At 38.6% G+C, this 17,500-nt stretch overlaps 1 protein-coding gene across 1 annotated transcript in view; it reads left to right on the top strand.

Annotated features, from left to right (window-relative positions):
• The window catches only part of LOC121876778 (protein-L-isoaspartate O-methyltransferase domain-containing protein 1-like), a 36,270-nt gene that overhangs the window by 7,982 nt on the left and 10,788 nt on the right, over positions 1 to 17,500 (top strand). The window contains exons 2-6 of the mRNA XM_042382170.1: positions 8,640 to 8,976; positions 10,075 to 10,168; positions 10,818 to 10,952; positions 15,968 to 16,071; positions 16,596 to 16,749. Of these exons, the coding sequence (XP_042238104.1) occupies positions 8,764 to 8,976; positions 10,075 to 10,168; positions 10,818 to 10,952; positions 15,968 to 16,071; positions 16,596 to 16,749 (700 nt within the window). The 5' untranslated portion in view covers positions 8,640 to 8,763. The remainder of the gene's footprint in view (positions 1 to 8,639; positions 8,977 to 10,074; positions 10,169 to 10,817; positions 10,953 to 15,967; positions 16,072 to 16,595; positions 16,750 to 17,500) is intronic.

Below are 17,500 nucleotides of genomic sequence, written 5' to 3'. Positions count from 1 at the left end.
TTGAGCTGCCAAGCACCACCTGCTAGACTGGCAATTTGACAGTTGATGTCATATTTAGAGAAAGTGCTTCCAAGCCCTTTGTTTTGTTTGTATTATGAGACATGAAATCCAAAGTGTGTGAATATGTTTAAGTGTATGCAAAAAGCCCGAGTGTATGAAGTGTGCGAGTGTGTTAGGTGTATGCATTGTGTGAGTGTGTTCAGTGTGTACATTTAGGGTGTGAGAGTGTGTCTTAACAGCATTTGTTAAAATTATTTTTGTCACTTTGTGTGTTGTCATTGTTTATCACCATATACTACTCCTACAACTACTTGATTGGCTATTCCTGCTCTTCAATTTCTTTAGCCTGTACCTTTGAGTCCTCAAAAGCTTTGGGCAGGGTTGGGTGTTATGCCTGTTTAGTCATTGTCAAGTTTCAGTCCTTTTTTAGAAACTATTAACAGATTTCAGATAAAGCTTGGAAATTTGTGAGGGTCTACATCCTACTGTTCCTACTTTTGGTTGTCAGCTTATCTATGACATAATCCTGGTGCAGCACAGGTATAAATTTTAATCTAATAAACCAACCTAATTTGATCCACAATGACTGTCATGTTGTATGGTATTTGGATATTGTGGTATATTTTTAAAGTAAAATAGTATTTATCATTAGTTAGATTTTTTCAGGAAGTAATTTTATCTTTTTGTGGTATACCATATTTTATGGCATATAAGACCCCCCCCCATTTCAACAGGGAATATTTGGGAAAAACTTTTTTGTGTATTTACCTATTTAGCCAAAAAAAAAAAGTATTCCAGTTAATAATACCAATAAATAAGTTAAAAAAAAATTTTTTTTTTTGCGGGGGTTAGCCCACCCAGGCACAGGTCACCAACCCACATTGGGGCCTTGTGGGGGGCGGGGGATAAAATAAATGTAGGAATGGAAAAAATTAATTAAGGAAATCAAGAGTGAGAAATGATATATGTATGTTGTGTTATCAAAGTAAGAGAAACAATTGAGACCCTGCAACTGTGTTTAATAAATGAGGCAGAAAGTCAGATCAGCAACCTGGGACTTGGTCACCATTTTTGTAATGCCATATGGCAACAGGGTCTACCATTAGACAACACGTTATGCTTTGGCTGCTGGACCACAATATTTATTAATCTCGACACTACACGTGGTAGACAGCTCAGAACAGCTGAGATCCATCACTCCCTTCTTATCTTAACACACAAAGAAAGTTTATTCCTTTTTATGTTTTTAACCTAATGACAATTATTTATACAGTAGTACCCCACTTAATGCAGTCAATAAAACCCACAGGGTACCGTGTTAAGTGAAAACCGCGCTAAGTGAACAACATAACATATGGGATTAATTCCAATAGAAACTGGCCCGACCCCCAAACTCCACTTTTTGACGACACATAACTATGTTGTAGTAGAAATTTTATCTTAACTTTATGATGGTATGAAAAAACAAGTAATATAGAAGAGGTTAGGTTAGGAAAAATAAAGGTTAAGTTAGGAAAACTAAAAGTTATGTTGAACACTTACGTTAGTAGAAGAGATGGGTCGGCGTACGGGGATGGAGGCTGGTTCCGAGGCAGAGGGCAGGCTACTGGCCCTCAGGTGAGTCATCATCACTGTCACCCACACTTGTTATGGCCTCCCTGACAAATCCCTCAAAGTCATCTTCACTGTCTCTACCTCTGTCACTATCACTGGCTTGGGCTGGCTGTGGTGGGTTGCGGGCGAAGAACTCGGTTATGCTTTTTTGACGGCTGGTGTTTATGTTGTCTTGATTCACCGTGATGTACGGCTCCATAGCCTGCACCAGCCGGGTATGGAAGACTTCTTAGCGGTCATCGTCATTGTTGCGGGAAAGGAAGGACTTCATTTTCTCTGCACACTCCATGGCACCCTTAATATCACTATGACTTAAACTGTGTTCTTCGGAGAATGACGCACCTTCTTCCTCCTCTTCACTGACGTGATCTTCTTCCAACATCTCGTCGGCAGTCACTTCAGGATCTCTGATCACCTCCAGGATGTCTTCGTTGGTGGTCTCGGAGAAGCCTTCAGCTGTAATATTGAGCGCAGCTTCTCTGGCAAGGTCCACTGCTACTGCAACAGTCTGAACCTCACCAGTCACAGGTTCACTCCTTCTCTCACCTGGTATGCCATGCAACACATGTCTCCATGCGTGACGAATTGTAGCAATAGGCAGCTGATCCCATGACTCCACCAAGAAGTTTACAGCTTGTTTGACGTTAAACTTCTTCCAAAATTGTTTGACGAGAACTTCTTGAGTCGCCACCTCTTGTTCCTTGTCCTCGTCGCTTTTACTCTCGCTGTCGGTGTCACCCAGCTTACGCAACTCATCCTTGGTGTTGGTAGAGTCGTTCAGGAGCTTGAACTTCTTTGCAGAGTACGCAGCTTTCACATTGCAGATCAACTCCTGGTCCATGGGCTGGATTAATGACGTAGTGTTGGGAGGAAGGAAGACCACTTTTACGTTGGGGTGACGATCCATAAGTAGGGGCGAGTGTCCAGGTGCGTTGTCAAGGAGCAACAAAATGCTGAATGGAACATTCTGTTGCTTGCATAATTTCTGCACGTCAGGAACAAAACAGTCGTCAAACCAGAAGAGGGACAGAGAAGAGGACATCCACGCCTTACGTGCGGTTAGCCAGTGGACATTAAGCTTGTTCATGTCCATATTCTTGTAGGCGTGCGGCTTGCGGGCTGTGTGAATCACCGATAACTTTGGTTTACAGGTACCGGATGCATTGGTGGTAAACAGGACGGTGATGCATTCCTTCTGCATCTTCCGGCCCCGAATCTTGCTGGCATTCTTTACAACGAAGGTCTTGGACGGTAGCTTTTTCCAGAAAAGACCAGATTCGTCCATGTTAAACACCTGGTCGTCGGTGTACTGTCCTTCCTCCATAATCTCACGTAAGAACGGAGGAAAATCTCTAGCCGCCACACGGTCAGCACTTGCTTCCTCACCACCAATGTTGATGTTGGTGATCTTGTTCCTCTTCTTAAACCTATGCAGCCAACCAGAGGAAGCATTGAAGGGTTTGGGCTCTGCAATTCCCAGCTTGCGTGACACTGCTGTGTATAGCTCACGTGCGTACTCCTGCACTGAGCGCGTGTCCACCGCCATGTTGCGTCGCGCCTGACGAATCAAATAACTCACCAGCAAATTTTCCACTTTTGCCAGCACCCTGTTCTGACAATACCTGATCGTTAAAGCACCTGCCGACTTTGTGATTTTCATGTGCTCTTTGATCTTGGCTGCATCCTTCTTGATAGTGCGAATCGTAGATTCGTTGATGCCATGCTGGCGCGCGAGATCAACTTGCCGTGTTCCTTTCTCCAAATCTTGAATGATCTGGTACTTCACTTCGTAGCTTAGACCACGGTGTGTCTTCTTGGGCTTAGGGTGGCTGGGTCCAGGTAAGGAAAGGTCTCTCTCTGGTGGCGGTGGTGGTCCGGCGGAAGCCATTTCACAGAACAATGGGTTCACGTATACACGGAGTGGCCTGGAGAGATGAAACTGCCGCGGCTAGGTCAAGCGTCGTCTTTCCTCCCTCCCTCCCTCCCCCGGGTGGACACGTCATAATACTTTAAGCCAATTACAGCTAGCAGCAGAGGGGGGTTAGGGATGCATGGCCAATCACAGTCCGATACGGCATATGACGTCAGTGATAACGCAACAGAGACATGCACTGCGCAACCTTACATCGCGGCTTGCCCAAGCGGAGGGAGGAGGCGGGAGCAGGCGGGTGGGGCGAATCTAAAAATAGTGTCTCGAGCCGGACACTCGCCGCGTATACGTGGAAAAACCCCGCGTTAAGTGAAAGTTCGGCTCTGGCGAGGCACCGCGTATACGGTAAAACGCGCTAAGCGAAACCGCGTTAAGCGGGGTATTACTGTATTATTTTTTTGGTACATTCCATATATAAGGTTGAGTGTGCATGTAACATAGAAAAAGAAAATGAAGAGAATTACTGTCTTTACCCAAAATTAGGAGTTGAAAAATAACAATACTGTAACATATATTACAGCTAGTTCTGGGGTGGTAGGGGGATGTGGCTTTAGTGATGAGTCTTGTGTTACTCCAAGTATTACAAATAGAAAATTAATATAAAATACTGAAAACCAAGTAAACAATTTTAAAAACGTCAGGCATATTATCACAGAAGTAAAGTAACGACCTACACGGTAAGTCAAAAGGCTGAAGCAAACTCACAACTCCCTGTACCTCTTTTTTCAGCATTCATAAACCATACTACAATACAATACCTACTTTCTTATGTTATCTAGAATTGAGATGAAAGATATGCAGCTAAAACCATTCAAGAAAAATCTTATGAAAGTTTTAACCCAATTGTTATTTGCCACTCCCTGTTTCGTAGCAGTGCAGACCAGTGGGGATTCTACCTCCGCCAACTCCTTAGCAAGGCCCTCCCCCCAACATACACACTCACACCCCGCCCTCCTCCCGCTGTGCCAGCTAACTCATACGCAAAGAAATGTTTATTCCCGAAGGCTGAAAATGTACATTGAACATAAATGGCTTATTACATACATTGACATTGGTGGTTTAACAAAAGCCTTCATTAGAGGAAGGTAAAGGAACATACAGTGAACTTATAGATTAATGTTTACAGTGGAGGTCATGTAGATCTTGTGCGTTGTGGTGTTGAACAGCAGACACGTAGTGTAGTAACTCCCTCACAGATGGTGTTATGAGGGGCCTGACGTGGTGTAGTAATTCCCTCACAGATGGTGTTATGAGGGGCCTGACGTGGTGTAGTAATTCCCTCACAGATGGTGTTATGAGGGACCTGACGTGGTGGAGTAATTTCCTCACATATGGTGTTATGAGGGGCCTGACGTGGTGTAGTAATTCCCTCACAGATGGTGTTATGAGGGGCCTGACGTGGTGTAGTAATTCCCTCACAGATGGTGTTATGAGGGACCTGTTGTGGTGGAGTAATTCTCTCACAGATGGTGTTATGAGGGGCCTGACATGGTGTAGTAATTCCCTCACAGATGGTGTTATGAGGGGCCTGATGTGGTGTAGTAATTCCCTCACAGATGGTGTTATGAGGACCTGATGTGGTGGAGTAATTCCCTCACAGGTGGTGTTATGAGGGACCTGATGTGGTGTAGTAATTCCCTCACAGAGGGTGTTATGAGGGGCCTGATGTGGTGGAGTAATTCCCTCACAGATGGTGTTATGGGGGGCCTTACATGATACTGTAGCAACTCATTCACTACGTGGTGTCGTAGCATCATGGGGACACTACGTGGTCTGGTGTCACAGGACCCCACTCAAGTGAGTGTGGTCCTAGGCCTCCCTATCGTGGATGGATTAATACATAGCTGGTGTTGTTGAGTCTCACTGGCAGTTATCACCGGGTACCTGGGACCTCACTTTGTGAAGGTTAGCTTGGGTATGACTTAGCTGTTACTATTGAGTTGTTTTTCACTGACTTAAGCACTGTCCACCACTATTCAACACTGGTTCCATTCCTTTCCTAAATGAAATAGTAATTTCTGGCGAGAACTTGTTGATATTCTGGTGGGGAGGAGGGGTTCAGGGGAGGGAGTTGGTATGGGCCAACATAACAGTTGACCTGGCTGCTGCCAGAGCAGCGCCAGGCACGTCTTGACCCTTTGGTGGTCAAGGATGGATGTGTTTGACCTTATGATAATTGTTTCTCTTGCTTTTTTTTTATTTGCATATTATATATGTAGGATTGGGTGTGCAAATAACTGAGTAAAAAAAAATATATTTCCATCTACTTGAAATTACGAGTTAAATAAAAATAACCATAACATATCTCCACCCTCTCCCTGATAACTCTGGCTGGTATACAACCAGTAATACCCCGATTTACGCGGGCAATTGAACCCGCGGAGGTCCGCGTAAAACGAGAAACGCGTAAGTGGAATAACAGAACATATGGGATTAATTGAAATAGGGACTGGGCAGACTCCCAAACTCCACTTTTTCCGACACAATACCTATGTTGTAGTAAAAATAACATCTTAATTTTATGATGGTATGCTCACACAATTAATATTTAAGAGAAATACAGTCGCCAGGTTAATGTCCATTCAAATAATGGACTCAATCCCCCCCCCCCTTCCCACGCTCGCTGGCTCCTCCCTCTCTGAGAAATGTTTGGGTGAAAACACTAGATTTTAAGATAAAGTAATAAATAATACCTCAGACTAAAGTTAGGATAATATAATTGACATTGCTGGATTCCTTGCAAGACCAGGAATATTTTTGATATACACGTCATATATTTTGCACAAGAGATAACATATTTGCTCTGTGTAAACAATTCTTACAGTAGATCTAAAATTTGTATGTCTAATGCAAAATCCATGATGTTTATATTCAAAATGATCATCATATTGTAAGAATTCCAGCAATGTAAATTATATTCTGGCCGGGTAATTTGTATGAATTTTATGAGCTAAATAAAAAAACTATACTTCACCCTCGTATATGAGTAGATGCACCGCGTAAAGTGGGAATTCCGGTTCTGGCGGGGTACCGCGTAAATGTAGAAACACGTAAACGAGAACTGCGTAAAGCGGGGTATTACTGCATATGTTTATTTCATTTTTTTTTTACCTTATGATAATTATTTTTTTTTTTCACGTTCTGTATTTAGGATTGTGTGTGCATGTAACTGAGTAAAAAAAAAAGAGAAGTTATGTATATCTACCCAAACGCAAAAAAAAAGAAGTTATGTATATCTACCCAAACGCAAAAAAAAAAGAAGTTATGTATACCTACCCAAACGCAAAATTAAGAGTTGAAAAATAACTATAACAGCTCACAGCTAGGCCTGGTAGCGTGGTGGTTACAGTGATGGATCGAACTTGGCTACAATGCCGCCAGTGATGCTAACAGACACAAATGTGAAAAGAAAGTTTGGTGTAAATCTTCATTTGTATCAAATATTTATAGATTTAAAGATAAATGTTGCAGGTATGACATTAATAGATAGTAACACTTGTAAAAATTCAGAATTGATTACTGCTTAGCTCCGGGTGTGTGCCGTACGGACACTAATCATCTCGTGTTATCTTCATTTGTACAATAGTTATAAATCCAGCTTTTATATTTACAATATTTTTTTTTTAATTAATTAAAAGTAGTACTGTAATAGTAATGTATTTAAGTAGGCAATAGCATATTTTTAAGTCTGGAGTTAGGCTTGGTATAATTTAGCCTACTGGAGAAAGCAACTGGGGGATTCATTAGCAACTTGTCATATAGGAAGCAGGCTGATATTTTTGCCATTTTTCAAACAAAATGTAAATAATGGTGTTAAGGTTTTGTTTTGCCTTAAAATGCCTTGGCTTAATCTTTGGCTTCTTGACTGGTTAAATGGCTGAGTTTGGCTTCAGCTTTGTGACTCCAGTGGCATCAACTTCAAAGCCGAGGCTTGGTTTCGACCCTATGTTTGATTTGTATAGTGTTTTTTTTTGTGTAGGAAGGTGTTGAAACACTGACATTAAAAAAAGATGTAACAGGAAGTCGGTAAAAACCAGATAATGAAATTTACAGGTACAGGTTGCCAACCCTTTATCCGAAATTCCGAAAACCGAAAAGCTCTAAAAACCGAAAGTTTTTATTTTATTTTTTTTTTTTTATATACACAAGGATTAGCCCACCCAGGCATAAATCACTGACTCACATCGGGGCCTGATGGGCGAAAATGTAATAGTAATAATAATTATAATAATAATAATTATTCATAGTAAATAAAAATTTTAATTAAAATACTGTACTGTACACCAAAATAAAATAATAATGATAACAATAATAATAATAGTAATAATAAAATATAATAATAAAATTAATAACAATAATAATGTAATAAAATAATAACAAAGAAATACAAGAATGAAAAAAAAGATCAAAAGTGAGAGCTGCGACTTAGACCTATGAATTATTATTACCTGTACATTATTATTATTATTATTATTATTATTATTATTATTATTATTATAATAATAATAATAATAATAATAATAATAATATTTTCGGCCCCCCCCCCCCCAATCCCAGGCCCCGATGTGGGTCAGTGATCTATGCCCAGGTGGGCTTTAAAAAAAAATAACCATTCTGAAAACCGAAAAATTCCGAAATCCGAAATGCTTCTGGCCCCAAGGATTTCGGATAAAGGATTGTCAACTTGTAAATATTTCCCCAAACAAATGTGGTTTATTAAAAAAAAAAAGTGCCAATCTTTGATTTATGAGGAAAATCCCCAAATTAAAAAAAAAATGTACCAATGAAAATAGATGAAATATTGTACAGGTAATGCATTTTTTCTCAACCAGTATGTTTATTTATTTCACTAACATACCTATTTCATTATTCTCTAGTACTAGTAATGCTATGAAGTCTACAAAAAAACTTTCAGTGTCATCGTTTTCCCACAATGAGATTCAATTTATGAGAGCCTTTTCAAGAACGAAACCCAGTCATAAATTAGGATCTGCCTGTACTTGGCCCCAACCTGAAAGGGGGGACGTGTAATTATTTGTGTTATCTTTGTCTTTATTTTTTAGAATAATGTCAGCTTTCTCATCTTTTTTTTCAGTAAAGTTCTCGTTAGCTGCAAGTGTCTTGGATCTTTTGGCAGAGAATGTTGTAGCAAGGAAGTGTTGACTGACGTCAGGAAAGACAAGGTTGCACTTGAAGTTTCCTTATTGTGAGAACCAAAGATGGGGGGAGCTGTGAGTGCTGGAGTGGACAATGATGACCTTGTTGATAACCTTAAAGCTGCCAACTACATCACTACTCCACTGCTTGAACGTGTGTTCAGAGCAGTGGATCGCGGGAACTACTTTACAGCAGAAAATCGTGAGCAAGCGTATCGAGACAACGCATGGAAAAAGGGGAATTTACATTTATCAGCCCCCTGCATATATGCAAAGGTAATTTTTTATTTTTTTTTGTTTCAAAACATTTTGCTGAGGCAATGTTACCTTTAACAGTATTCTTTAGGACATTCTATAAAATTTTTGATTACCAGTCGCTTATATACAGTATTTTTATTCAGATTTATTACTATACGTTCATTATCTTCCTGCTCCCAATCTTCACCTATGATCCCTATCCTAGCTTAACTCTCACCCATTAAGGGTACAGTATTTGATCCCCATCCATCAATCTTTACTCCTGATTACCATTTGTTTCACATTTGTATAAAGAAAAATGCAGGAATAATAATAAAATGATAAACAAGTACAGTACGTCTGGATAATTCGCAGATTTTTATTTCGTGGTCCTGTATTATTAGCGAATGACACCCTGGATGTACTCAAGAATGTCTAAGGGTAGTTTTAAAGTTGCTGGCATTTTCGTAACCAGGACAGGGAGCCATTTGTTCTAGAGACAGTAATTTCCTTTACCTATATATATATATATATATATATATATATATATATATATATATATATATATATATATATATATATATATATATATATATATATATATATATATATATATATATATATATATATACATACATACATACATACACATATACATACATACATACATACATACATACATACATACATACATACATACATACATACATACATACATACACATACATACATACATACATACATACATACATACATACATACATACATACATACATACATACATACATACATACATACATACATACATATATATATATATATATATATATATATATATATATATATATATATTTTAGGGGTCCGGGATTGACGGTTAATCCGAAAGTCGGTTAATCGAGGGTCAGTTAATCGAGGTTTTACTGTATGTAAAAAAACATTTGCCGAATGGCTATAAGTGAATGAAAATGTAAAAAAAAATTTTTAATCACAACAAAGATCTCTGTAATAAGACAAATATGGGTCAATGAAAAAATAAATAAATTAAAGTGTATACTGTATATGGTAGTTCTTGTTTCTTAGTTTATCTTTATGCTCTTCTGGTTGATGATACTTATAGTAGCTGGTTTTCCTTAATAGGTAATGGAAGGCCTACAGCTAGCCCCAGGGCATTCATTTCTCAACCTGGGCTCTGGCACGGGTTACCTCTCCACTATGGCAGGCCTCATTATAGGTGAGTACAAGTTCACTGGGTTCAGAGGTAATACAATGAATGATCTGACTTTTCTGCTGTGTGCATTTGATGTATCATTGTGTTTCTGTTTCCAGTATGGGGGTTATTGATGAAATGAATTTTTCATTGATTGTAATGCATGAAAAATATTGAGAAGATGGAAAGAAAAGTAAAAATTGGAAATGATAAAATCAATAGGAAATAGTAGAATAATTAGGAAATGAGAGGAAAATTAATTATAGAACAAGTAGGAACAACAGAGATTGTAGGAACTGAGGATTAGAAACAAGAAACACAAAAATGAATGGAAACAGAGGTAAGAAACAACACAAGATGATGAAGAAGTCATCTTGAAGAAAATTATAAGTTTTAATGTTGTATTTTGAAACCATGAAATATCAGGAAGGTTATGTAAGTATACAGTAAAGACATGTAGGTAATAATTTGGGGATCCCCTGAAGATTAGGCACCCCAGCTTATTTTGCCTGAAGATTAACCCCCCTAATGCTAACCTAACCCCCAGGTAGCATTAATGTGGTTAATCTTCAGGTGAACTAAACTGGGGTGCCTAATTTTCAAGTGATACTAATATGGTTGCATTCCATTTGATGCATAAATGTAGATTTGTAATTTGTTATATCTTTTCAAGGTCCGTACGGCATCAATCATGGAGTGGAGCTTCACGCAGATGTCGTTAAGTATGGACTTGAGAGGTTAGAAGAATTTAAGAGAGTTTCGCCAGCCATTGATGCTTTCACTTTCTGTGATCCTCAGTTTGTACAAGGTGGGTTTTCTCCTGAAATATTTGACAAATTTAAACATGTGGTTTACTTAAAGTCTCCAACCTCTGATTTTCTATTGGAGACAAAATAAAACAGGTCTAGGGAAATTTTACACGTTGAACTAGCCTTTTACATGATGTACTTTTGGAGACCTATAAGAAGCTTCTCATAAATTCTATCCTGAAAATCGTTTCATTGTATCCAAAGATCACTTTAGACAAAAGATCTATGTTAATTTTCCTGCACAAAGTGCAGATGAACTCACCCCTTACCCTACTGTTATAGTTGTTTTGGCTGGTGCTAACAAATGTTAACCTTTTTTGGCTTGTCATATTTCAAAAAACTCATCACCACATTAATTTTTAGCTGGCCTGCATAATTGTAAAAGTGTTGATATTGTACTGTACTGTACTCCTATTCCTGGTGGTGTAATGGCTATTGTTAACATCAACGTATGGTAATGTTTTACATTTAAAGTCTCATTTCATAAATGAAAAAGCCGTCACAGTTTAATAATTATTGGTTTGACTTAGTTTTCAAATTATTATTATTCTCAGTACAGTAAAACCTTGTTAAGGCAGATATCGCTTAAGCCAGACAAAATTATTTTCCTAAAAATAATTCAAAAATAAAAAAAAATGGTAGGACATAGTTTTTCCTCCAATGACATGTCTGCAAAATTTCAAGGGACCAAGGTGTCAGCACGTGGGTCACAGGTGCCCGAGAGTTATCAATTGTTTTGGGGTAATATTATCTCATTAACTCTAGTAATGATACAATGTTTCTTATTGTGTCATCATAGGTAAATGCATGGTTTATATAATTTGTTTATCACTGTGCCCATCATCATTTTAAAATTAGACAACAAGATATGTATTTCTCTCATACGTATTTCGATTGTACGCCTGGAACGGGAACCTTGGAGCGAGTGACCACTAGTTAGAGCGTCGTTTGCAGTTGTATCTCTCTTCCCTCACTGCCATATTTCACTGGATTTACAGTTATTATTAGTGTTTACTGATGTAGGAGTGCTTAATAGTGATGAATGATGGCAGTGTAGCCAGGTTAAATTTGCCACTGTAACCACCAGGCTCCTGGGCCAAGCTGTGGTGTTTTGGTTGTTTTCAACTCGTATTTTTGGGAAGATATACGTAACTTTCTTCATTTATTTTTACTCAGTTACATGCATACACCATCCTACTACGTACATACAGTACATATTGTGAAAAGAGTAAAAGAAATGTTTCAGTGTTAGTTCAGGATCATTGGAAGTTGCCTGATGACACCTCCTAAACATTTTCTTCATGTACAACTTCTTGAAGTTGCTGATCACATTCTGGTCCATTGGCTGTATGATTGATGTAGTGTTTGAAGGCAAAACAACACTTTCACAAAGTCAAGTTGATACTCCAAATTTCAGGCAAGGTCAGGGTCATGACCAGGAGCATTATCCATGAGGAGAAGAGCCTTTAAAGGGAGTTTATTGGTGGTTAGGTAGCTCTTGACAGAAGGGCAAAACACATCAACAGCCCATTCATTAAAGAGCTGTCTTGTCACCCATGCCTTACGATTGGACTTCCAATAAACTCCAAGCTTTGTTCTTACCACTTTCTGTTGCTTGAACACCCTGGGGTTTTCAGAGCGGTAGACAAGCATAGGCTTCAGTCGGAAATCCCCTGAAGCATTGGCACCAAGCAATAGAGTGAGACGGTCTTTCATGGGTTTATGCCCAGGTAAAGAGGCTTCATTTCTGGTGATGAATGTTCTTTTGGGCATCTTTTTCCAGAACAGCCCAGTTTCATCCACATTGAACACTTGCTGTGGAAGATAATTTTCTTCTTCCATCAGTTTTTTAAATTCATCTAAAATCTTTGCTGCCCCTTCCTTATCAGCACTAGCAGCTTCACCATGCCTAACAACACTGAAAATGTCACTTCTTTTCTTAAATTTTTCGAACCAGCCTTTGCTGGCCCGAAAATCTTCAAATTCTGTGCCTGAAGAACCAGGTTGATCTGTCTTTAAATGTTCGTAAATCTCCCTGGCTCTTTCACAAATGAATTCAGTAGAAACTGAATCACCTTTCATCTGTTTTTCCCTAATCCAGATGATAAGTAACCTCTCAGTTTCTGCAATTAGGGATCTACTTTTAAACACTCTTGTAGATTTGTCTCTCACTTTCACTTCTTTAAATTTGTCTTTCTGTGCAAGAATTGTCGACACAGTTGATGTCGACATGCCATATTCTTTGCATAGGGCATTTGTTCTAATGCCTTGTTCATGTTTTTTTATGATTTCCTGCTTGGTTTGGATTGAAATCACTTTTCTTGATCTCTTAGGCCCCATGCTGGATTCAAACAATGTCAACACATGCTTTTTAAAGTTAAACTTGTTGTAAATAAAGAATATTTTCTTTAGAATAACACTGCACTGCGCTATATATTGTCAATATGTAAAATAAATTTCAAAATGACCAATAATTTGCTTGGAAACACAGAAAAAAAGCGTTTAGTTGCAGAGAGTTTCAAGCAAAATGTTACTTCCAGTGAAAACAGAGAGAGAGTAACGCCTGTTTGCTGTGTTAGGAGGCTGGATGCTGCGCATTAAACTACGGTAGTCACTTTACCTTCAATTATGTTCAATAATTGTTAAAATGACTAAAAAATTGAATATTAAACTTTTAAAATTATTGAATAGTATAAACTTCTTGATATTTACTAAAATAGTAAGGAATTTAAGCCCTAGAACCGATTAATGTATTGGCGGACTAATACTACAGCTGGTTGACCGCCCAGTGCAAGCCAAAACTTGTTGAGGTCGGCTCGTAAGAAACTCGTTAACCGAGGGGTTGCTCGTTAACCGAATTTAAGAATCTTAATAATAATAATAATAATAATAATAAACGGTTTATTAATAGAGTTGCAGCCAGTGGCTGAAAATACACAGACTTACATTTGATTTAGAAATAATGATATAATATGCATTGAATACATTTACAGGGCTGTACAGTACATAAATCAGGAGTTGTTTATTATTTTAACAATAGCTGGGATGGTGCTGTTCTTATATCTATCGGTGCGGGCTCTTATGGGCTGAATTTTGTTGTAGTGGCGGACTGCGCGAGTTGGGTGGGGGGCGGCAGGAGGTGGCGATGGCGAGGGTGGTGCAGTAGTCCACGGCCAAACCTTTCCAGTGCTTGGTGGTGGAGGTCACTGAGGGATGGCATTTCCAGGGTGGAGAGAGCGTTGGTGTAGCCGGAGTATTCTGCGCCGAGCATGATTTTGCAGGCCCTTTTCTGTACCTTCTCTAGCTGACGTTGTTGGGTGGAGTTGAGAGAAGACGACCAGGCTGGTGACGCATACGTTAGTTTGGGGAGAATAAAGGCGTTGTAGATGGTCCTCAGCTCTGGCGTGGGTGTCCCAAGTGACCTAAGTCTTCGTAGCATGTAGAGACGGTACGAGGCTGCCTTGACTGTGTTATTTACATGGGCCTTCCAGTCAAGTTTGTTGTCTATAGTTACATCCAGGAGTTTGGCAGACTGCACCAGCTGGAGAGGATGGGCACCCACTGTGACTGCTGGGGCTTGCACTGGAGTGGTGGCGGTATTGATGTGCATGACTACGGTTTTGGTGTGGTTGATGGGAGGTAACTCGTTAACCGAGGCGCTCGTTAACAATTGGTGCAGAGCACTTCCGAGAATGAGAGATTTCCGGCCAACTAGATGATTTTCTCAAACCCAGAAAAAATTCGTTGTCCCCGGAATCTTTTCCAGTTACTGGGAAAAGTTTCCAGGTGTCCAAATTCGACATCTTGCATAGACACACACTAACCTACTTCCCCAGAACATCTCTGGGTGCTGGGGATGTTTTCCTTGAGTCTAAAGAACTAGAGTCCATAAATGCAGTTCTAATTATAAAACTCTACTTTCAAAACAGCTTATTTACCCTACAATACAATCTCATGGCCCTGGACACTTAAGGGGCCTGTGTACAGACATTTATAAATAGCTAGTCATAAACACATCAATTGGAAGCCTCCACTTATGTCTGGGTTCAATCTGTCAACTCGGCAGAGCTATAACTCTGGTCATACATTTAGTTTTGAGGACACTTCATGTACTGCAGTGTGAGTTGACCACCCACAGATATGATAAGTTTATTGAGCAAAAAAATTTCAAATTACACACACACACACACACACACACACACATTACAACAGGTATGAGCCTTTTGGGATCTCAATTTCAGCAACTGTTGAAATCATTCAATTTTCTAGACATGATCATCTAACAATATTGAGTCCCCTCTCTTACTTTTATTTTATCCTCTTTGTCACTGATTGGTTTGTTGGCCACTCTTAAAACTGTCCAGTGACTTATTTTGTGGGATACCTGTACATGGATTTTCTTAATTTTTTATTTTTTTTATTTTATTTTTTTTCTAACTCTGGTTCTATACTATTGCAGCATCCTAAAATCTTTAGACTTTTGGAGATGAACATCTGATATTAAGTAAGCTCAATGAAAATCAGTTTTATGTGACCTTTCTTTTGAGTTTTACAGCAAAGTGAATCATGTCACAGTTTCCATAAATTATGGGCATGTTAAGCTGTATATCCAACTCAGGTTCTATGATAATTAACAGACTGCAATCACTAAATTTCATGTGAATGATCAGGTAATGACTCCTCATTCCCCTCCTGAAAAAAAGCACACTGTGAAGCCAATGTATCTGAAGGCTAGCTTCATTTTCTCCATATACAGTAACTCTTGCATATAGTGTTATGATAATTATTAAAGAGAAACTGTAAATCCATTTTCTATCTCATACTGGTCTAGGAGGCATCACTTACAGTTATAGCTGTTCATACTGGAAGGAATTAAGATCACAGGTGCCTCTATGCTTTCTCTTTCTCACTCTTATCCTCTACAGTACTGTACTTAAATACATGCATTGTATACAAGAAGATTTGCTCTGATGTAAATTTATATTTTAAAAGGTTTCTCCTCATTCTTTTACAGGGAATTGTTTATGTTTGCCTCCGGATATGCGTCTGTATGATCGTGTATACTGTGGAGCCTCCTGTCCCGAGACTCATGAGCAGTATATGAAGGCTCTTATTAAAGTAAGTAAAAAGTCAGTGTGTGTAGTCATACATTTACAAACATTTTATACACAGTACATTCATATACAGAGTAAATAATTTAAAGATTATTTCATCATAGTAGAGTATGCTTTAATTTTCTGCAGTAGTGTACCCTGATCATGAGTTTGGCTACATTTTTCAGTCAGACTCCACTTGTTATTGATGTACATAAGTTACTTGTGGATCTTTTGCATAATCCTGACTGGAAGAGTGACTCTTAAGTATTAAATTGGAGATTTGTTTCTTCCTTGAAACTGTTTTTGTAAGTTGTAATTAAGACTTTTTCAGAATGTAAGGATTAGTTTTCTAGGTCTTCATTGAAGCACATGGTGTTCCTAGTTCCTAATTTTATGTCCATTTTGAAACATTGTCTTTTTAGGTTGGAAAGACTTATCTGGTCTCAATTTATTTTTTATTGGTCCTAATTGGAAGATAGTTTTTGTAATTAGTACTAATTCAGAGACCACTTCTTTCCTATTGTATTTCACATGGTCTGCCCACAGCCAGGAGGTGTATTGGTAATGCCAATTAATGACCAGCTGGTTAAGATGACTCGCAATGGATCAAACACATGGGAAACTGTTTCCTTGTTGCCCGTCTCTTTCTCTTCACTTGTTATGCCAGATCCCAACCACCCTCCAGCCACTGTCTCTCTCCGTAAGTTAACTTTTGCATGAAATGGAGGTTATCTGTAGAAGAATTTTAAGAACTTTGTTTAATTTAATATATTTGTAGATAAATTGAAAGTTTACTGTTAAGAACACCTGGTAGATTAAATGTTTTTGTTGATACATTGAAAGTATTTGTTTAAAGTTCATAATAGATAATTTTTTGTTTAAAGAGCTTGTTCTAATAAGTGTTTTTGTATATATATATAAATTTGGTAAATCATATTTTATGTCGCTGAATTTAAGATTGATCATTCTTAAAGTATTTGATAAATTTATGTGAGTGGCAGAAAACTGTAAGTGGTTATTTGTGTGTATGAGCAGTAGAGGAGTAAGTGGTTGTCTGTGAGTGGTGAAGATTTATATTCTCATCTGAAAGTCATAGGTAATGATGGTTAGGAATAAATGTTTTAGTACCATGATTCTCCGTAGTTATGATGAGCATAGTGTAGGAGAGGTTATCATGTCAATGGGTAGGTAGTGGCACTATTTTTTATGCAGATGCAGCAACTGTTCTGGGAAAGGGGGTAAATAGGCCACCCCCCCCATCCCCCCCCCCCAAAAAAAAATACACCTCTCACAATTGTGTCCCAGGTTCAATCCCTGGGCCAGATGCAAGAAGTGTGTTATCCATTATGACCCTTACAATTAATGCAGGTTTTCTTTGGGTACTCATGTTTCCCCCTGTACTAACACTGGACAAAAAAAAGGTTATAACAGAGAATGGACCAACCATCTGA

The sequence above is a fragment of the Homarus americanus genome, unplaced genomic scaffold, assembly GCF_018991925.1.
Source record: "Homarus americanus isolate GMGI-L3 unplaced genomic scaffold, GMGI_Hamer_2.0 scaffold33468, whole genome shotgun sequence".
NCBI classification, from domain to species: Eukaryota; Metazoa; Arthropoda; class Malacostraca; order Decapoda; family Nephropidae; genus Homarus; species Homarus americanus.
The sequence above is the reverse complement of the archived record's forward strand: the minus strand, read 5'-3'. Positions and strand labels throughout refer to the sequence as shown.